We start from the raw sequence: 22,518 nt of genomic DNA on the forward strand, positions 1-22,518 counted from the left end.
CAAAAAACTGTTGCCATTCAGTAAACTTGTCTTTTTTGCACAGATAGAGTTGTTTGCTCAACAGACCGGAGGTAGCAGCAAAGTGACATAGGCCCAATAAAAAATGTTGTTATATATCATCTAGCTTGTGTAAATTCTAAGGAAAACTCTGAGTGATATCTGTAGGTGGGAGTCACTGAAAGTATTTTACAGTGCGAGAAAAATGGTAAAAGTGAAAATTACGATGCAACTTTAGTTTACCAGGTTAGGGACCCTCCCTAAAAACAATGGAGAGACTGTACCTTGCCAACTGAAGCAAGCCATGCAGGACTGTATGATGATTATTAAGTTGTACAAGGCAACATATGGAACATGTAATGTTACTTGTTTTGTAAAAGGCAGTCTCTATCATTTTATGTACAGTTGGTTCTTACATGCAAAGGAGTGGCTACTGTTTAGGTTTTTGAAAAGAAAAGGTTAGTGTTTTGATTTCACATAGAAGAGTTGCTGTTTGTTTTGGTTTTTCCCAAATATGTCCAAAATCCCTGAAACATGGAGGTGCTACCATTTCTGCCGCTATTCAACAATCCGTATCATTAAACTGTAACCATGTGTTGCAGCAGGGCGATTGAATTGGTTGACCTCTGTGACAGAGGTCATCATCGGTTGACCTTTGTGGCAAAGGTCAAGAGTATTGACTCAGAAAATAGCTCTGCTGTCATGGATAGGACCATGCAGGACTAGACCTGACTGGCTAACAAGACCAATGCCAGACAGTGATGAACTCCACAGTTGCAGTGGCACAAATACAAGTGGAATGTTTGAATTTGCCTCCCAGACAGATCTTGATCAAAGTTTCAGCTTTTGCTGGGTCATGACAACTTAACGAAGGTCAATTATGTTGCCATGGTGAAACAGCTATCTGAAGTATGTGTCCAGTCAAACGTGTAAACATTTAAAGGTTTAGAGCTGCTGTTTATTGCCTGTCCAGTAGTTTGCATCACATTGGCCTTTGCCTCAGTTCAGACTCAATTATTCTGACAAAGAATAAAATCTAATGGTAGAAGAAATCACAACATTAAAATAGCATCTTCTTGTGAAAAAGGAAAACAATAAAATTCTCGTATATGAAGTGAAATCCTTGATAAACCTAACTGTAACACTTTCACCTTTCACCCCTAATTCCCTGTAAACAGGTCCACAATCACTGTTGGTAATAATGGGGTTGGGCCAAACCATGGTGGTGAAAAGGTTAAAACACTGTATGATACTTGGCCCGATCTCCATTATAAGAACAATCCTGTATTCTTAAGGGGCCCTCACAATTGCCCCCTAAGATTACGTGGATGAGTGAAATTGACAATGGTTCCCAGTTTTCTTCTGTCTTGCCATGAATTGCATGCAACATCAGGGCACATACATGTATCTACATAAATATAACAAATATACTGTTTGTATTTCGTTTTATTAACTAACACCCAGATCAAAAGTGGACCTTTTACCATGAAAGCAACTGACTTATGTGATACTTTAGTTAGTTTGGCCAGTACATTTATATAAATCCATGAACAGATAGGTACGAGTGTCATGCAGTGTTACTGTAAAGTTGGTAATATTACAGTCATAATGAGCTTATAACTGTTGATGTGGATGGATGCAGCTTTGTGTTTATACAAGTTTAATATGTGTTAGGATGGCAGCATGTGTGTCTGTGTGCAGAGTTTCAATCAGTTTCAATATTATATCATGTCATTGTATTGTATTGGGGTGAGTGTCTGAAGCCATCAATGTGTGTAATTGTAATTGAAGTACTTGTATTCCTGACTGTCTATTTATTTGTCCATCAATATGCCAGTGAGTACCCTGCTTGTCAAAACCCTAACTACAATCTGAACACACTTCAAAGTTAAGATGTACACGTGCATTCATTTTATTCTTCCAGTTCTGATAAAATGGATAATTTGTTGATGCAAGTGTCGGTACTGAGAGCTCACATTTTATTTATTTGCTTGTTGTATGTTTGTTTGTTTATTTCTGCTCGTAGAAACTTACAACAAAAGCCAGTACCATTGAGGAGATCGTTGCCATTGATAATGACAGAAGGGAAGTTACTCAGGAAAAATCTCTAGATGAGGATGAGCTCCATGCCTCACAGAATGAGACGAGAGATGACGGCGACTCTTCAACAGAAGATGAAGATGATGAAGACAGCGATAATGATAGAACGATAGGAGCAGACAGCGAGAAACTTGACCAATCCAGGGAGCAGACGTCACATACTGACTTTAACGATGATGAAAGTTGGGGTGATTTTAGTCAAGATGTGAAAGACAGCGAGGAGGACGAGGAGTCTGATGAAGACGGGAGCAGTGACCATGACGACAGGAAAGATGATGAAAGCATTATTGCAGGGTCTGTGCCTATGAGGACATCAACTCCACCTGTCAGGAAATTTCCATCTCATGGTAAGCTTGATCTTTTTTGTTGTCCATGTGCTTCAGTGTCTTCTGTGTAACTATCTCCTTGTATGTTCATTCACATTTGAAAAGTTGTTGCAATTTCAATTAAAAGTCAGCTACAAAAATATGCCATTACAGGCAATTTTAAAGGTCAAAAATTTTCTGTTTTTGTGGAAGCAACTATTTGTCAGTGTTTATGCATTCAAAAGTGTTAGAGCATGATTAAGCATGAGATTTCTAGTACGGATAAAGAAAATGTTCCAACCCTTTTACCTGCAAATATAGTTAAGCACAGCACCATTTTCATTGCAGTAGAGTAAAATAGAGGTGAAGGGTTATGAATACAGGGGTCATCTTCATGACCTCTGCATGATTTAAACACCCCTTTAGTTGAGTAGTGTGTAATATTCAAAATTCAATATTTTCGCTGTAAGAAAAAGACAATTGTTTTCTCAAAAAAAAAGTTGCTTGAGCAATGCAGTTCACTGCTTAGTGAATATGGTTGACTGTTACTTTGTATTCAATCACACTGGTAGAGTCATGCAATGAAAATACAACTATACTTGGTTTGAAGGTAATGTATAGGACAAGGTGAAGCAGAGGGCAATTATCTCTTGGTCAACAGCATACTATCAGTGAAAAAGAAGTCACGCTTTTGTGATGAGGTCCACTTTTTTCCAGTTTCTTCCAATTGGGATGCTGACCTTTCCGTTGGTATTTAGAGCATCGTATACCGACACTGCTTCATTTTGTCAGTTTATGATGAAATATTTTTTTGTGTGTGCACATTGAATAATCATTGTTATCTCTGTGTGTGTTTTATTCCTTCATAGATTCCAAATCACTGATCACCAAGGAAACACTGAAGGAAACAGCCTCCACGCCGCCCACTTCAATGCTCATGACGAAACTGTTTCCGCAGTTGAAACCAGTCGCTTCCAAAGAACAAACCCAACAGCAGCATCAGCAACAAAGGCAGCTACAGGCAGTGAATGACAGGCCGCTTGGAGACGGTGTACAGTCCAAACTATTGAAAGAGAAGCTAGCGGAACTAGAAACGGAAATCGAAAGATTTCGGACGGAAAATGCACTACTCTTGAAACTCAGGGAAGAGAGAGAGAAGGTGAGAGAGTAATAAATGACCAAAACTCTACAATCTTCTGTGTTCTCAGAACTACAGTTTATATGTAACAGTGTGTTTACATTGGCGTAACCTCTCCCTCAATAGCTCCCCTCATAGGTCAAAACCTTGCCTTGTAACGACCCTGGCACACCTACTTCCTGACATATAGGTCCACCCATCCAACTGAAAACATTTGTGATGTACCAATTGAAAGTCCAGTGGTAGGGTGTTCAAACATAGGGGTTTTAAGAATGCATTGTGACATCATGAAGTTTTTCATGAAAGTCTTGAGTTTAGAAAAACATGTAGGTAATTTCTTCACTAGTTTGGACAGTTGTGAAAAACCATGATTTAAAATCATCAAAAGGAGAAATTACACGCAATGCAAAAGAGTTGAAGGTAATACAGTAATAAATTACTAGTAATACTACAAGATGAATATGAGTTCCAGAAATCCATGTTTGACAGAGAATCAAGAATTATTTCAAAGATTGATTTTATAATGGCTTCAAGACAGTCTTACAAAAGGAATTACTCAGTTACTGTTTTGGCTGCTCATTGCTTGAAGCGTGAGACAGAAGACCATGCAAATGCAGGAAAGTTTTAATTAAACAGACTGGACACACATACATTGAGGTCCTTAAGGTAGCACATCCCTCAAAACAGTGGGTTTTAAACTTTTGCTCAAACTTTCACCATGGAAACTGTAAGCCATTCTCTTTCATAATCAAGAACGAAAAGCAGGGCACACAGTCCCTCTATCACGTGGTGATAGAGGGACACAGTCCCTCTGTCACCACGTTCCCTCTATCACCACAGTCCCTCTATCACTTGGTGGTAGAGGGACCGTGAGCAGGGGTATGGACCCCCACAAAGCTTTAAATTACAAAACAATTATATGAATTTTTACTGATATTCATATATTCCTTTTATGGAAAACTAAATTTTTGAGTCTCACACAAAACAAGTTGTGAAATCCCCATTTACTCAACAGGCTTAAAGCAGATTCACACACACACACACACACACGTATCCTACCAGGAAAGTGTTGTAAAGATTCGTGTCTGTCCCCACAGTTTATTCTAGCAGTCAGCCTCCATAGGCCTTTATATCACTTTTGATTTTGACTTACAATCCAGTAAATGATTCCTACAGAGGTGCTAGGTATTGAATAGTCCATATAAGAATTATGTCCCATGTCACTGAGAATTTCCTGAAAAGTTTATCAGATAAACACTTGGTACACAGAAACCAATGCATGATAATTTTTCAGCACCATAAGGCTTCCAAAAGTGTGGTAACAAATAATGCAGTTCTTATAGCGTGGTTAAGTCCATATTTCAACCTTTTCTCCACCATGGTTTGGCCCAAACCCATTGTTATCAATGGAGATTTTGGACCTTTTCACAGGCAATCAGGGGTGAACAGGTTAAGGATATGAGGATGCAACATCTACAACATTTGGTACCCCTTAGTGTATAGGTCTGGAGTGGTCTTACACATTTGTCCTAGGTGTTGAATTCTGCAGGAAAAAAACCAACGGCATTTGTTGTGTTCCCTGTATGACTGTCATCCCTTCACTGTGAATTGCCAATTTTGGTATAACTGAGATGTGTGTACGGTAAAGTTTGACTGCCATTTAGTGATGTATAGTGAAAAGATCAGATACATTAAAAGCACTGCTATGATTGGTTGATTCAATAGTAAACATTGGCCATTGATCAATCAGCGGCCACCTTTTATCATTGTACATATCACAGACAACAAATGAAGTAGTGTCAAATATATTTTAAAATTTCTTACCCTCTCCACAACCAGGCAATGAAAAGTTTACAGAAGGAAATGAAAGACTTTGAAAAATACAAAAATGAAGAGTTGCAGAGGATAGAGGAATACAGGGATGAAGAAATGAAAAAAATTAAAAAGGAAAAGAAAATATTTGAAAAATACCAGAAGGCAGCAAGGGCAATGCCAGACAAGAAAGAGAGGGAAGACATTGAAAATTTGAAAAGACAGGTAAGACATTTTTTGATCTTTAATATTTTCTGCGGATGAAGAAATTCAGTGCAAAATATTTTCAGTTTTGAATATTTTAATTGTTAAATGGCATTTGCCATTGTTTTCACAATGCATTGTGCTTGTAGTACTAAAATGTTGACTGAAATTTTTCGTCAGTTTTCTCAATTGTGGTCCTGATCAGAGTAGATTTTTATTGTAATTTTCAACCATCTCATTTCTTGGATAGATTTTTGTCAACATATGAATGAGCATTGTTTCTCTATGCAAATTAATATATACTGAGTAACTATCAGTGGAGAAGGCCTAAAATCGTGCACTGTGTTTAATCAAAGTGCAATCAGAATTATAACTATTTTTTATAAAACCCATGGAAATACCAAAGTACAGAGTGTTGTTCAAACCCAATTCCAAATAGTGTTTCAGGGCAGAAACTCACACCAAAAATTGTATCCTGCTTCAGGTCAGTGAATTGGAAGATGAGATGCAGAGGAAAGAGTCTAGGTGGACCAGCAGCAGTACCAGACTTCGCAGCAAAGTAGACACACTGGAAAGGGAAAACCAAGAACTCAGAGATGAAATTCAAGTTTTAGAAAAACGGCGGCTAGATGCTTGGAAAAAAGATCATGCAGGAAGGGTGAGTGTGCATTGACAGAAATTCACCATCACTTCAAGTTCTGAGTTTAACCCTTTTACCACTGTGGTTTGAACCAATCCCATTGTTTTCTATGGTAAAGTTGGACCTTTAGACAGGGAAATGGGGGTGAAAGGGCTAAGGTAGCATGCACCTCAGAACTTGTGCTCAAAAGGTTGCTCAAGGAAACTGTTCAATTCTCTTTAATGATAAAAAATAAGAAAATCCATGGTCATTGTGCAAATTGCAGATCATAGAAACATAATAATCCAAACTTTACTGATATTTGAAATTCAAAATGGCCCACCAAGTGTGTGCTAAACGCTTAACTCTGTAGGAGATAATTAAATTTTTGATTTTCGCAAAAACAAAGGCTGAAAACTTGCCAAAGGCGTCAAAATGAGTTCACACAAAAAAACAGACCAGGGAATAATTTTAAAATTTGAATGACTAGAAAACTGTCTCGAAGCACATTCTGCCTTAATCATGTTGAACATTTTGTTTGTGCTTTACAGGTATGAAAAATTAGTACATCTGCTATCGTACTAACTCACAAAATACATATGCCAGTATACAAATGTTTATAAATAATGGCATGTAAATAATGACAGCTTCAAATACCTTGCAAAATGTACTACAAAATGCTTCATAACTGAATTTCAAAACCAGGAGCATATGTCATCTTAGGCAAGAAAAGAAATCATAATTATTCAGATTATCTTAAGTAGACAACAAATTTTTGGTAGGAGAAGTTTTCTCATATTTTTATACAAACTAGTAAATTCCCTGAATAATTTAACAAGATGTGGTTACTGCTTAAGTAATATCACCAAAATCATTGGATGGAAACGAACACAAAATTTCATTTAAAACTGAGGAGTTCAGCGTGCAAAGTAAGAACAAGAACACAGTTACTACAGTAATTTAGCACTACAAAAAATTGCGATGCAGAGGTATCCTAACTTGATTTTAAGGAATTTTTGAGAAAAAATTGAAATAATGGGAAAATAGAAACAGCAAATCAGCAGAGATTTTATTTAAGTTTACCTGGTCAACTCTACAAACATAAAGCAACAACACCTTGTAATCATTATTTTCAATCACAATCCCATGTTCAGGGGAAGGAAAAACCTCGCAAAAAGAGCCAGGGCAAAGAGAAAGCCCTCTCACCAGAGACGTCCAAGGAAAACACCAGTCCAGTCGTCGTAAACAGCAAGGCAGAGCATGCTAAATCTACCTCACCAGAACTCAACAGCAAAGATGAACACGCCAAGAGGACAGACAGACACAGGGAAGTTTATGACGGGGACTTGTCACAGAGACTGCTCTATGAAATGTCACTGCCAGAGGACACTCCACGTAAACTCTTACCAGTGACCAGTCCAGCAAAACAAAGGTACAGCTGATTAGAATCAATATCAGACATTTGGCAATAGACTTTATGGTCTTATTTAATCCTCTTTGATTCAATTCATTAGGATTACCTGGGTTGGTTGGGTTATGAATATCTGTGGTTATCCAAATTGCTGTTACTTTGAAATCTAGGGAATAATAATATTTGCATACTTCATGATCGGCCTACAGTCTGCATTTTCAGTCCAGTATCAAACCATTTCATCACAGCTTAATTGTACAGTGTATATCTGTGTTTTTTATAACACCAATGAAACATAACTTTTTCATTCAAATGGCCAGCTGCCAGCTTGTGTAGTAGTGACTCCACCATGGCTATGGTCCAGTTGCCAGTGTATTGTCAATAGTTGTAATTCACTCAGCAAGCAATCGTGAAAGAGCATCTATGACAAGCCTCCTTGTACAGTGTTTATTTCTCTGTTATTGTTTTGTTGATGTTGTTGATTTATTGTTATTGGTGTTGTGTTGTGTTGTCCATGTTTATCTTGTGTTGTCAATGTCATGTGTGCAATGAAGTGCCTTTGTCTGTTATTGTATGTTGTGTGAACACTGACAGTGAACTTGGCCCAAACAAGGACTATTTCATGGTCATCAGCTAACCATTACTGCCTCATGACACTGACATAGTTTGAAGTTTGAAGTACCCTTTTGGATTTTTACTCTTTTTTTTTTCACTTTATGTCATCCATTTTTTCCAAAGTATAACCATCAAACATTAACACAGAAGTCATATTTGTTTTAATGTTCATAAGTATCTTTTCTCTGTAACAAGTTACTTACACTTTTGTCAAATCTGGCTATTAAATCATCCAGTTTCCTTCTAGGTACTTCAAAAAAGAGAATAACAATATGACAGTTTACTGTTTTGACCTTTATCAGTCTTTCAATTCAGCTAACCACAACTGCCATCCAAAGTTGAACGTCTAATCGTTCATTGAGATCACATTACCTGTTTTACATGTTTGTTTCTAGCCAGCTAACCACAACTGCCACAACATTGCCGTAAGTAAGATATGTGACGTCATTTCTAACCAGAGTTAACATGTGAATTTGTTGTTGTTGTTTGTTGTTTGTTGTTTGTGAGTCCTTAAAAAGAGACATTCCTGACTACAAAGTATGTTTAGTTATCAGCAATCATGTGTGTAATCAATTTTTCTGTGGATCACGCACCATGCACTTCAGAAGTAATTCTTTAACCAATGTTTATGCTGCTTGCTGATATTTTCCAAAATACAAATATCAGTGGTCCTCTTAACTTTTGAAAACAGTTTATCTAATGTTTATCATCATTTACGATCCAAAAAGACAACCAAGTCTGAACTCTGCTGGTGAAATACTTAAGAAAAGCCAGGTGGTGAACCAGCGTATTGTGGACTCCATTTTCATTTCACAAGATTCAGATTGGTCACCTTATTTGAAATCATTTTTTTGACTCGCTGCCTATATTTGAAAGATCGTTTTGACTAGCAGCCATGTTTTGTGAAACATCATCTTTGACCAGCCACCAAACTTTTCTAAACATTATCTTTAACTATAGTGCATCATTTTTGGTTTTGAATAAATAATGACTCGAGTATGGCAAACAATCGCAACATCTGATATTTTACACAAAAATCAACAACGTGCTTCTCAGGTGCATTCTGCAATACCTCAGCTTGGAATCTAGTGTGTGTTTTTAAATATGTTCCTTTGCCTATCACCTTTGATCTCTTTGGTGTATGTGCAGTGGTACCTGTAAATCTATCTACTGTGTTAAAAGCTGCATTCTTTTCTTATTCTCATACAAACACATCACACTTAAACTTGAGGCTCAGATGTGCTTAAAGAGGCCATTTCATTAAATGTGTACCGAATACATCATACACAACTTCAGTTATGTACACAGCTTTATGTTATATTTTTTAAATACTATTACTCTTTTGAAGTAGTTGAATGCAGCAAAATACCATATCTGGCTTTTCTTTGTTTCTTGTTTTCTAAAAAACAATCCTCAAGCAAAGCTGCTATAAGCTTAATTTGTTTGCAATCTGTGTATTAGCATCCTAAAAAATATGTTTACATTGAAGGCCAAAAAGTGAGTAAACGTTTCTCGCATTCCCATATCAGTCCATTACTGTATCAAAGTACAGTCTGTCTGAGTGACTGTGATCAAAGTAATCTATTAGAAAACACTGAAAGAGTAATACCCTACTTCTACATTCACTTTTACCAAAATTCCCCAACCTGGACAAAAACACTGATGTAGTATTCGTAGCTCTGTGATAATGCATCTTATTGGGATTATGTGGGCTCCACTTTCATCAGTTTTACACGGCTATCGTCTGCCCTGATCTGAACTTTTCACCCCCTCGCATTTTTCAGTGTTTTGTTCCATCTGCATGAAAAACAGCAGGGTACAATTACTTCGATAAATGTCATCTGATAGTTTCAAAGAACTCCGGAAATGTTTGGCTCTGACTCCAATTCAAAATATCGATAACAAACTGTTTGTTCCTGTGTATGGTGCCACGCCAAAAAGGGAAGACAGTCCAAGAAAGTTTTTCAACAGTTATTTATATCCTCCAACTTTACCAGTTTTCTTGAAATGTTTTTTGTTTCTTTCCGTCTTCCACTGATCAACTTTGGACTTAGAGAAATCGGAGAGTGGTGTAAGTGATTGATTTACTATGTTGCATGCCGATATTCATGCCGTCGTATTTCCTTGAAATTGCATGCTATGATCAATGTACCCACCCAGTAGTTCCAATATGTACTCAAATATACCAATATTTATTCAGACACAACCATTATCTTTCTTAAATATTACTCAAAAGTAGGTATTTTACAATGCAAAGCACACGTCACAGTAATAAATCGTGCAATAATATATATTCCCTTTACTCTCTGGCTCCATTGTTGGACCAACCTGTCTCTGCCAGCTTGTATCACTAGTAACTTTCGAGGAGGCACTTCACATAAGTGACGCTAATAAATTTAAGGCCATCGTCTGGGCTAATGTCGGTCAAAATGCTCAAAAAATCAAATTTTATTTTTTTCCTTCATTGTCACCCTCGAAATGTATACTTTCAAATAAGCTATATCATTCTTCAAAAAATATTAACTAAAATCGAGAAAAATCGCGTTTTTTTCCCGCTGACCCCTGGTCAAATTTTATTTAGTCTAATTATATATTCAAAACAGGTAAATCGCTATTTTTGGTTACCTAAAAACTTTGTTGAGTTATGGCATCATGTATGAAGTAGTGACCATTTGCTTGCTTATTGAAGCAGCTTTTTCAGAGGTAAAAATATGGCGTTGTGGAAATTGTGAGTTTGAGACTAATTGCAGTCTAAAAAAGCCAGATCAATGAGTAATCGGGAAGAAATTTGCAACAAATGATTCTGTTTTATATTTTGTGTGGATATTACTGTAAGGCATATGAAGATTTTCATTCAGGTATAGCAATTAAACCAGAAAAAACAACCATATTAGATGTTATGGTGTCCATATACATAACAAGTAAAGAATCTCACATGAATTTCATTATCATGCTGATTATAAAATCAATGTTTTTTTGATAATAACAGTTCATTTTTCACTTAGAAAGCAATTACAACCAGGCTTTTGTAAATAGAATTCTAACTGACAATTTAAACTTGTCCAATACCCTATTTTGAGGTCGTAAACTTTGCATGAAGTATGAGTATCACCTTTATGTTGTAAACATTTCAATCCAATACTCCTAACAATTGTGTTTTGTACTGCATTCGTTTCTTGTGGCAGTAATAACTCTTGAAAGAATGGTTGGAATGCCATGAAAATCAGCCAACATATGTGAAATTAAATACTTTACAAAATAAACCTCAAAAAACAAGGTCATCCAATCATGTCATAGTAAAAACTTGACGGAAAGTTGTGAAATTTATTAATTTTTCAATCTTACCGAGATGACTATGATTTAATTTATATTGACATCTTATACAGTCATAGATTTAGGTTCATATTGTAATACATATACATCTGAATGCTACAGAAAAAATTCGGTTGTTGTATGACTTTTCGTTCAATAGATATCTTTGCAACAAATTTCCTCATATTTTTAACCCTGAAATTGTCGCCATGCCAACCGAATATCCGGTTTTCCCCCTGCACTGCATTTTACCATCTACTGCAACAAAAAGATGGCAAACTCTGAAAACAAGGTACTACACGGTTAGTGTTTTAAAATAGCCCCTACAATAGCCTTAAAAAAAGATATTTGGCCAGTTTATCAATGTAGTTTTCATGAAGGTGTAGTTTTGAAATGCTGTATGGAGTTCTTGAACTCACAGTTTCCATTAGTAACTTACTAGTAAAGCCCCTGGTAATTCCAAAGAGTATCTCATATGAATACTTTGAAGAATGCACATATACTTTAATCAAATCTATCTACAAGTAAGTTTTGATGTTTTTCCAGTCCATATAACCTTGGCATGTCCCACTATGACATCAAAACTTTCCCACAGCATGGTCCCAAATGTCACAATAGCAACCACCCCTCCTCCCCCCCCCCCCCCCCCACCACGGCCATGCCACCACTACTACAGTTTTAAGTCTGATTTCCTTATTATGAAAGTAAGTCAGTCATCCTTGTCACTTTCACGTTTATATTACAGTTCTGACGCCAGTGAGTTTGAGGGATACAATGGTGAGGGCGCCGACAACCCTCCCAGAAGGCGATTTCAGAGAAAACGAGCGATCAAATTTGACGGCAACAGTGACGCTGATACTGGTTATGGGCTGAAACCAACCGTCAGGACGGACAGCGATGAAAGTGGTGATTTCGATGAAATAGTCCACCCAGATGGAAAGGTATGGCAAACGTTCATCCATTCTGATGCAGATTTTCTGCTTCATTGAGATTAAAGAAGAAAGGTATAATGTCTTTGATCTGCAAAGGTGACCCTCAGTAAACGAAGTCTTTCCTTGTAAAAATAGTTATGTTTGTATGACAAATAGCAAGTTTAAACAAATTATGTTAACTGTGCATTATTTCACAACAAATTTTAATAATTATCCGAGGTTTGTGACAAAAACAGTAGAAGCGTTGCCCAGAAACAGAATTCTTCATGTTTTCCTTTTGAGTATGACGCCCAATGTATGTCCGTTTTTCATAAGAGCTTTTATGAGCTGTGTCACCGTAGCTGAGGAAGACCACCATACATAGCAGTTCAACAGAAGTTTGAATGACAGAAGTTTGAATGAGCTGCTGTCAAAAATTTGAAGGCCCACTTTAGAAATTGTGTCAGTGTTAATTCATGTTTGTCATGTAGACAAGCATTTATGTCAGCCGGTCATCAAGAATGAGCTGGAACAGTTATGACTGAATTTTCATGAAACCTGCCCTTGTATATATGACCCGAAACAAAATGTATTCCAAGCAGTACAAGATGAGGTAAAATAGAATCAAGACTCAGGAGGACATGTTTATTGAGAAAACACAAATATACACCATGCATAAGGAATTTTTTTTAGTATCAGAATGTACTACAGCCATGATACGTCAGAGGGTGCCTAGCCACCTTGGCAACCCCTGATCCCCAAATACCATGTGTGATTGTGGTTGCTAAGGATAGGAATGGGATCTCTGGGCAACAAGGATGTATAATTTAAAATCATTGCTCTTTATATGTTACAATGGCCAAACAACAGTCAACGAGTCAGACCTGCAGTTTTATCATCTGACCAATCAAATACATGCCGTAAATGCGCCATTGTTGATGGCTTGTCCTTGAGACAACCTGCGCCTTGATCAACCAATCTCGCTCTTTGCTTTTAATGTCAGCTAATCTCTTTCAAATCCCCATCAAATCTCTCCTTATTGTAAGTTTATTGCCAACATCAGGACGCCAACATTGCAGCCCTCGAGGCTGGTGGCCCCTCTGGCAGCAATTTTAGTTCTGCAATTACTGTGTCGAAGGTCATATACATGGTGGTGTACATTCATGAAATAATCGACTCACTGTGTTAGGGGGAGCATGTGTGTGTGACACCATAGCTGTGAAACCGGTTTCAGCAACAATGGTGAAATTATGTCCCTTATGGACAGATCTTGAGAGCTGACCCATATAGCTGTCCCAAGTGTGTGCAAGTGTGTTTAGACTTATCAATCAATGTCCAGTATGTTTCATAATTATTGAAAGGTCATGTACTTAATGCAAAAAGCAAAATTTGCTTTTCTGAAAGGATTTGGACTGTGATGCCTAGAAAGTTTACATGAGTTCATGAGTCGACAAAGTGAATTGACATACAAATTCAACTCAATATTACACCAATATTGTAGTACTTTGTCGTTGAAATGTAATGGCTCGGTTTGACAATCATTGAAAAGCAGATTACATGAAGGTATTTGAAAAATAATCAAGACCAAATGATCAATATTTGAAATCATTACAAATCTGATTCCGACTTCACCAAATCCAAGATGGCCGCGGTGACAGGACCTTGTCATGAATACAGTTTGATTGCTCAGCAACGTAGCAACTCACTTCCTTGTGTGAATATTTTGGTTATGTCAGCTACCTACTTGAAAATGAGTTTTTGACTTCATTTATTTCAACTCCCAGAGAGTAGCCAGATATCTTTTGGTAAATCATTTCCAGTCATTTTCCACCAGAAAGGGATTGTTATGATGTAGCACATGGGTAATACAAAATTATGTGTCCATGTCAACTTTTATATATGTTTGTAGGAACTGAACTCCACTGAACTTATAGGCATCTCAACACTTGAACAGTCAGAAAATCAGAATACCCACCGATCACAGAAATTTACCGGCATCATTCTTTTTCCCTTTACAGGTAGAATGTATCTATGCAAGTGGTAGGAGAGTGATTACTTTTACCAATGGAACAAGGAAAGAAATCAGTCAAGATGGCCAAACAATTGTTGTCTCATTCTTCAATGGCGATATCAAACAGATCTTACCTGATCAACGAGTGGTCAGTAGTCATGTTATCTTCTGTCATATAGGTCTTCAAATTCAACCTTCAATCTCTAAAAATTTTTTAACCCCTCTTTGCCTGATATACCCTACACAAGGCAAACCACACCTCTTATCACTGATACCTTCCATTATCATATGGTAGCATGTGCCTTTATATCAAACGGTCTTGTACAATACTAAGACAAGCATGTATTATAGCTTTCCACATGGGGTCTCAGTGATAACAGAAAATAAATTCAGAGATTCATGTAATGTTGATGTGCATATTGTTATGTTCTGATACTCTGATACTGGATTCAACAAAAGTTGCAATATTTTTGTATTCATATTTGGAATGTTACAGATATACTATTACGACGAAGCCAAGACAACCCACACTACTTACCCAGATGGTTTGGAAGTCTTACAGTTTCCAAAGTAAGTTTTCAGTCCATATTGGAGAGTTATTCTGAATTGAAATGTGGCATATCACCCTGTCTCTTTTCCAAGTAATTCTATCAGCTAGATTGTGTTATCCAGTATTCATCATCTAGTGATTGAAAGTCGCAAGTCACAGTTAACATTAAATGTGTAAGAATTGTTATGTTAAAAAAATGTAATCATAATTAAAGTTGCCAAGTGGACAAGACAAGATCATTATTTATAATGAAATGAATCACCAGATTTGATCAGTGTTGTCTTGGTAAGGTTTTCCATGTACACCCAGTGTCGGTGGTCAGAGTAAGCATACCATCCCCAGCAATGATACAATATCTATCAAGATTTTGCTGCTATCTGGTGATGTCACAATTCAGGAAGGCCAAGGTTTCTATATAATGTGTCGAAGTGGACATACTGTGACAGAATATATCACGTAATCTTTTGAGATGGCTTGGATCATCGAACTCTTTGAAAATCTCACCATTTTTCCAGAAGGCATTTATATAGGGTAATTGTCATCAAGGGTGAACAGTGATCACACCACAACAAACAACAAACATTATATCAATTGTCAGGATGTCACTTTCCCATCATACAGATTTTCATTGCAAAGATCTCCAAGTTGTGTGGAAATAGAAAACACATTGTCACTTACTCCTGTACCACATTTAATTACAATTTAATATACTTTATTGACAATACAACCCAACTGGAAGTGTGTGTGAAAGATTCATAACATGCCATGACGTAGTGTCTTGACTTGCTAGGAATAATCTCAGATGATACCAACTTCAGAAACTGTACATTTGTTTCTTTTGTGCAGTAAACAAATTGAGAAACACTATCCCGACGGCACCAAGGAAATAACCTTTCCGGACCACACCATCAAGTACCTGTTCCCAAACGGCTCGGAAGAGAGCATTTTCCCGGATGGAACCGTCCTTCGAATGGAGAAGAACGGCGACAAGACGATGGAGTTTCCCAATGGACAACGGGAAGTACATACACCCCAGTACAAGGTAAACGAGGGAATCTTCACACTGACTGTATTCCTAGGACAGTAAAATGCCCTGTACCAAAGGGCAGAATGATAAGATAAATCTCTCTCTCTCTCTCTCTCTCTCTCTCTTTCTCTCTCTCTCTCTCTCTCTCTCATTGCTTGTCACTTGTAATTTTGTCTTTACTGCCTGGAATTTATACATTGAGTGCTTTACTTTGATGTTCCATGACTGTGCATTCAAAAAATTGTTTCATGTCACGGATTGAGTTTGCATCTAGATGACTGAAGGATAATATATCAGCCTTACCGCCAAATTTTGCCTGTCATCGAGTTGAAGTATAGTTCGTAAATTTGCTGACAGATAAGGAAAGCTGATAAAAAATATGCCTTTAACAAAACACATCATTCACTTTGTCATATTTTCTTGTCAGTTTCTTTGTCTCTGAGATTTCGAAAGTGATGTGTGTTCAACATTGGTAGATATTCCCTGTCAGAAATGAGCAAACGTAAATGTAACCTACCACAGGTACTGTGCTAGTGACAATTAAAAGTAAGTCTTAATGGACAAGGAAAATAAGATGGGAAGTTTGGTGATTCTTGCTTATATGAAAGATGAACCCCCTGAGGAAAAAAATATTCTCTCTCAAAAGTAAGTTGGCTGGGAAGTAAAATATGATCTGACTGTGTGTCCATAGCTCATGCAGTGCTTCACGTCTGTGGAAAAATCATCCCCAATGACAGATGTAACAATGGTGCGCAAGCCTATATGCTTCTCAGATATTCGGAGGGCAGGCTTACCATGTTTGTACTTGCCTTTGGGACATTTTGGTAAATGCTGAATTTTTAACACCAGTTTGCTGGTCTGGTTTTTGTGTCAATTCATTCTGAATTCTGTGGGAGCCGCCTTGGTTTTGTGGAAATTGAAACTGCTATTTTGAATGTCAAATATTACTAGATCATAAGGTGATTGGGTTGCTCTAAAATTTGAGCAACAGTTTCAACTGTCAGTTTCTAGGCACATGTTACCATGTACTATCATCCTAGATTAATCTTAAGTTTCAGCTAAATCATCACTGTGCAAGATACAACGCTGACTTCAAGATAGTCTGAAGGAAAGACTATTATGTATGATTATAGATTAGTGTGCTGTTTGATTCAAATGTTGTGATGAACGACGACATCCCCCTTCCCAATCACCATCACCCATAATCCTCCAAAAAATTATCAGAGGGAAAGCTTAATAAAACATGATTGTAGGATGAGTCCAATGTTTCTCTGTGAATGTGGCAAGAGGTAAATCCTGCCATTGGCAAGCATACAGATAGAAGGGGATTAAATCAGGTTTATTTCCTGCCATGATCAGGTTTCTGCTGTGGATCATTTGTCTTCGATGCCATTTTTTCCATCCAAGATTGCACTTTGTATCTGTAACTTATAATAAATTCTGTTTTTGACGGTCTCAAATCTTGCACTATGATGTCCTCCTGAGTGACCTCTATAAGACGATACAGCACACCACTGACTCCACATTCTTTTTTGTGACCTGACAAAAATTTGGCCTCTCTCATGCTGGCATCTTGTTTGCTAGAAAATGTCAAGAAATGCCTGAATTTACTTGTAGAGTTAACATTTCTAACATGGGAAGGTACTGTGATTCCATAACAAAGAAAACTTCTCAAAAATCGGTTCGTATACCTATAGTGTCTGTGCTTGTAAAGTCTACTACATATATTTGCAAAGGCATCAACATGTAAAAGAAATAAAATGTAGAATCTTCAAGTTGAGAAATCAAAGAATGCAAGACATAAATATGAGCGATCAAATGATTTGTAACTTTTTCATCTATATCACTCCATCAAAAACAGGAGGAATGTAGGAAAGTGTGATTGTGAAGAAGTCAGATGACTGGTTCTGTGCCTGAATGTATTAAAGTAGAACGCACCTCGGGGACAGATATTCAAACTTTAGCAATTCCTTTCTGATATACCACTTTTGGCGGTTCATTTTAAAGCTCCTAGTATAAGAAAACTTTTCACTGGCTTAGTTTTTCGAAATTCGAAAATTTTATTTTTCTCCAAATTAACACAGGGATGGCGGCCATTTTGAATACCAAATATCAGTAAATCGTTGGTTATTTGTTTCTCTAGTACCAAAATTTGCACTGTGACTCCTGATTTTTATTCTTGATTTTGAAAGAGAATGATTGAAAGATTCCTTGAGGAAAGTTTAAGAAAAAGTTTTAAGTCTTTTATTTTCGAGGTGCATAATACCTTAAGGAGCAAACTGGAAGGTTTTGTGCTGGTTTGTCAAACCACCAATTTGAAAGCTCTTTTCCTCACAATCCAGTATTTCTTTCCAGAAACGGGAATATCCGGATGGAACTGTCAAAACTGTTTACCCAGACGGAAGACAAGAAACCAGATATTCCAATGGCAGGATACGCGTGAAAGACAAAGATGGCAGGGTTATTGTAGATAGAGTTTGCTAACAGTATTTTGTGTGTATATTACCATGGTCACTCCACAAAACGTGACCATGATGTGACTCAGAGTCGCCCACAAGATGAAACCACACAAAAGAAAAGTAAATTTGGTTGATATTTGACTTGTAAATTTTATTTCACATGTAAACAAGTTTGTTAACCTCAATATTGTCTCTAATATTCCAAGTAGGTTGATGTGAAGGGGGAAAGTTTGCAAGCGATAAATGTGGATGCTGTGTGGACAATAGTTTTGACCTGAAGGTCAGAGGTCATAATATCATGTGCAGACATTGTTGCTATAGCAACACCACATGATGTAGGAATCTTTCTGAGACCTGTGACATGGCCAGTTGATCGGTTTAAATGATAGATTTTGTTGTGATCATTGTTTATTTTCTTGAAACATTTGAATTCAGTTAGCGATGGAATAATTCGGTGGGCAGCTATATAAACCCTAATTCATGGGCTGTAGGTTTGATCTTGTATTATCTTATAATTTTCATTATAAATTATGTACAAAAAGTAACAGTTATATCATTGTTGTATTATTTTTTATAAACAAACAGGCTATGCCTTTTGGGTTAACTGTATTACATTTGGTATTTTTTGTAGCTTTGACGGTAATTTATAATTTTGTAGCCAGCCAGAAGATATTACATCATCGAATTCATTGTACCCCTAACCAAAGATGAATTGCAAGTTGTACCGTGATAACATATTTTAAGCATTATCTTTATTTCAAGATGAAATGTAGAGTTTTATCATAATATAGGATGATATACTTCCTTGGAGTCTTGTAACTCTTTCAATGTCCAAACCTTTGGAATGGTCCATTTTTTTACAGCAACATCTGTACGTTTACGAAGAAAAGGGATGAATAAATTTAAAAGTGAAGACCAAATTGTGAGGTTTTATTTCAATTCTCAAGCCTACATCCCCATCCCATGTCAAGTTTGTACATGTAGGGTCCATCCATCATATTGAAATCCCTGCAGTTAGACCATGACGAGGTGACAACAGCGTAGAGTGCGTCTGTCATCTAGTACCAAATAACGATTCACAAATAGCTGATGATGCAATTGAAATGCTATCCTTTCTGAGAAACTGTTGTCCTGTTTGAATATTTGTTAGGCCAAGTTTACGCCGTGTGAAATTCTGTGTCCAGTACAAACAGAGAGTGTTGGTATTTATGAAGCTCACCATCAGCATCCATGACCGAGATTTAGATAGCAAGTACTTGGCTCCTGTGGTTTGACATTGCCTGCATAAGGATATTGTAGTTCACGCACATGCAACCAATGGTTAACTGTCATTTAACCATAAAGGCATGATTTGTTTGTCTCTGTCCATAGCTGAATTTTTGCTTCGGCAAACTTGGCCAGACTAGACAGTTTTATAAAAGAAGCTAGTCCATCCCTTTAGCCAGTCAGTCCAGTGGGGTAGCCCTCTTCAGTCAGTTTTACAGTAAGAAGCTCATTTGTGTTAACTTTCAACAAGCAAGAATTCTTTACTTGTGAAACAAGTGCCGCTGAAATACCTTCTGGAAATAGTGATATTAATACAACACAATTCCATAACATATTTAACCCTCTTACCACCGTGGTTTGGCCCAAGCCCATTGTCCTCAATGGTGAGTATGGGGCAGTTTACATTGAATCGGGGATGTACAAGTTGGCATACTTCGACATTCTCTGGCGAGCTAATGATGAATCTCAACAACAAAGACATTTTCTCTCTCGCTATGGTTAGACACCTTTTCTGTCAACGTTCGCTCAAGTATTGTATCATATACAGCGTAAATCCTCAACCAACATTCTCTCCGATTTCTTCAGTAATGTCAGTGAGGAATATACGTGGTCCATTTCTGTACTGAGAAAGAAGTGTTAAGGTAGCGGTAAAGGGTAGAGCGTCAGTTATAAACTTCAATAAAACTATTAAAATATAAAAGTAGTCAACATTCTCTGTGGAATAAAAAAACTAGACATTTGGGGTCATAGGCATTGCAGAGTTATAGCTTGTTTAAATTTCTGAAAAACTGACCAAATAAGAGGAAGTTGGGGAGTCCTTAGTGTATTAACTATGGTAGAGGTCCCCTAGCTTTTAAAAAAATGTTTGAAAAGGGAAAGTCATTTTTTACTATTTTTCAGGAAAGTTTGACAAGGCAGTGCTTGCATTCAGAATGCGTGACTGCTATTGTAAATGCATATTTAGATTCTTTGAGTGTCAAGATGTGTCAACAGTGAGATTAACCAAAAAGACTGCCCTGTGACTTCAAAGGAGGGGTGCAAACATGGCTTGTTTTCAACATTTTTGACAGAATAACAGTTTTCCTACATAATTTATGCCAATTTAATCCAACGTTTGAAATGAGATATGGACATGGAATTTTTACAGCCTATTAACAAGGTTACAGATAAGATTTGTATGGCACAATTTTCCTGTATTTGAAGTTCTTTTTGAAAAACCACATTTTGAAATTTGAAAGAATTTTTAATAATTTTTTGATATGTAAACCCATGTAAAATCATAAAAACATTTTATTTACAAATCATGCCGTACAAATCTTACAATGAATAGTGTCAACATATTTATAACTAATTTGGTAATATTAATACTATCCAATTATTATTAAATTCGAATATGTAAAAAAAATATGAAAAATTAAATTTTAATATTGACTGGTGTCATATTTCAAAATCATGGCTATATATATACAATTTTTATATTCTATGGAGAAAGTATTAACTAAGGGAGTTATCCTGAAAATTTGAACTAAATATCTTGATTCTAACACTTGAAACTTGACATTAACTCTGAGAAAAGAATTGGTGCAAAAATAGCCTTTACCGCTACCTTAATGGACACCAAATGTACAGCGACCAAAAAGATTGCACATCCTTATTATTTTCAAGTCTTTTTAATAGCCATGAGCACTTAGTAAAATATGAATGTCTCAGAAAATGCTTCTTCATCAAATATGGGTTTTTTTTCAGGAACTATTTTAATCTTGCCATCGATTTAATCTAAATGTGAAGGACGTCAGGAAGATGAGTACCATCTTCTATAACATTACGGTATATACCAAAGGTTATTTCAGCTTTCAGCTTTTCTGAACATATAGCCATAGACCCTCGTTTTTCTCGAGGGTCTATGATATAGCCCAGTATTAGTGGCTTTTTTGTGTAAATCACTGAACTGAAAAGATACCGGTATGTTTTAAGCACAGATGATTTCTTTTTTCATATATCACTATTCTTTGCTATGTTCTCTCTGTTGTACTGTTATGTAGAGTGTAAAAAAATGCAATTTGGCTAAAAGCTGTGTATGGTATATTATTTGTCACAGCTGTGAGGTGGGTGCAGTTTAAGCTGGTAAACTGTTATGTACAAACGCCACTTCAAACGTTTTATTTCAGTGAGTAAAGAAAATGAACACGTAAATATAAGACTTTCCTCGGACTGTGACATTTTGCATATCTTATAAATACACTATTTACATATTATCATTGATAATGGTAGTAACTTTATGGAGTGACTCAGACCTGCGTCTTTCAGTCCTGCCTGTTAACATCAATGTGCATTGTTTAGATTGGGAAATCTAAATTGTGCAGTCTTATTTTACCGGCAGTTCTGTGTGACTATAAGCCAAAGCTTGTGACATTTAAACTCATGTATTTAAATGTTTTGTTTTGTTTTACCTTTTGAAATTATCACAATGTATAAATAAATATACACCACGAGTGGAAAAAGAAAATTTGTGTAAGTTGATTTGTTCACTTCTTTGGGTAATTTCATGTCCAAATATTTCTGTGGATCTGTAACTCTCTCCCCAATACAAACAGGGAGTGGCAGGGCTATGGATCTGCAGCAAGCCCATATTGTAATTTTTAAACATAATGACCGATGGTCATCATGTCATTGTGATGGGTAAAGTTGGTGTCGGACAATGAAAATTTTCCTTAAATGACAAAAAGTCAAAAACCACTGAATAGATTGAGTTGATATTTAGTACAGATATTCAGATTGTGT

At 36.6% G+C, this 22,518-nt stretch overlaps 1 protein-coding gene across 6 annotated transcripts in view; it reads left to right on the top strand.

Annotated features, from left to right (window-relative positions):
- Window positions 1-19,384, top strand: part of LOC139145045 (centromere protein J-like) — a 62,650-nt gene extending 43,266 nt beyond the window's left edge. For 4 of the 6 annotated variants that reach the window (XM_070715969.1, XM_070715971.1, XM_070715972.1 and 1 more), the window contains exons 10-20: window positions 2,024-2,444; window positions 3,272-3,561; window positions 5,380-5,577; window positions 6,041-6,214; window positions 7,330-7,607; window positions 8,597-8,626; window positions 12,259-12,454; window positions 14,443-14,583; window positions 14,932-15,005; window positions 15,832-16,027; window positions 18,368-19,384. In XM_070715969.1, the coding sequence (XP_070572070.1) occupies window positions 2,024-2,444; window positions 3,272-3,561; window positions 5,380-5,577; window positions 6,041-6,214; window positions 7,330-7,607; window positions 8,597-8,626; window positions 12,259-12,454; window positions 14,443-14,583; window positions 14,932-15,005; window positions 15,832-16,027; window positions 18,368-18,496 (2,127 nt within the window). In that variant the 3' untranslated portion in view covers window positions 18,497-19,384. Of the gene's footprint in view, window positions 1-2,023; window positions 2,445-3,271; window positions 3,562-5,379; window positions 5,578-6,040; window positions 6,215-7,329; window positions 7,608-8,596; window positions 8,627-10,255; window positions 10,273-12,258; window positions 12,455-14,442; window positions 14,584-14,931; window positions 15,006-15,831; window positions 16,028-18,367 lie in introns of all 6 variants that reach the window. The other 2 variants (XR_011554890.1, XM_070715973.1) reach the window with 2 other exon arrangements.
- Window positions 19,385-22,518: the final 3,134 nt, after the last annotated feature.

The sequence above is a fragment of the Ptychodera flava genome, chromosome 12 (genome assembly GCF_041260155.1).
Source record: "Ptychodera flava strain L36383 chromosome 12, AS_Pfla_20210202, whole genome shotgun sequence".
Lineage (NCBI taxonomy): Eukaryota > Metazoa > Hemichordata > Enteropneusta > Ptychoderidae > Ptychodera > Ptychodera flava.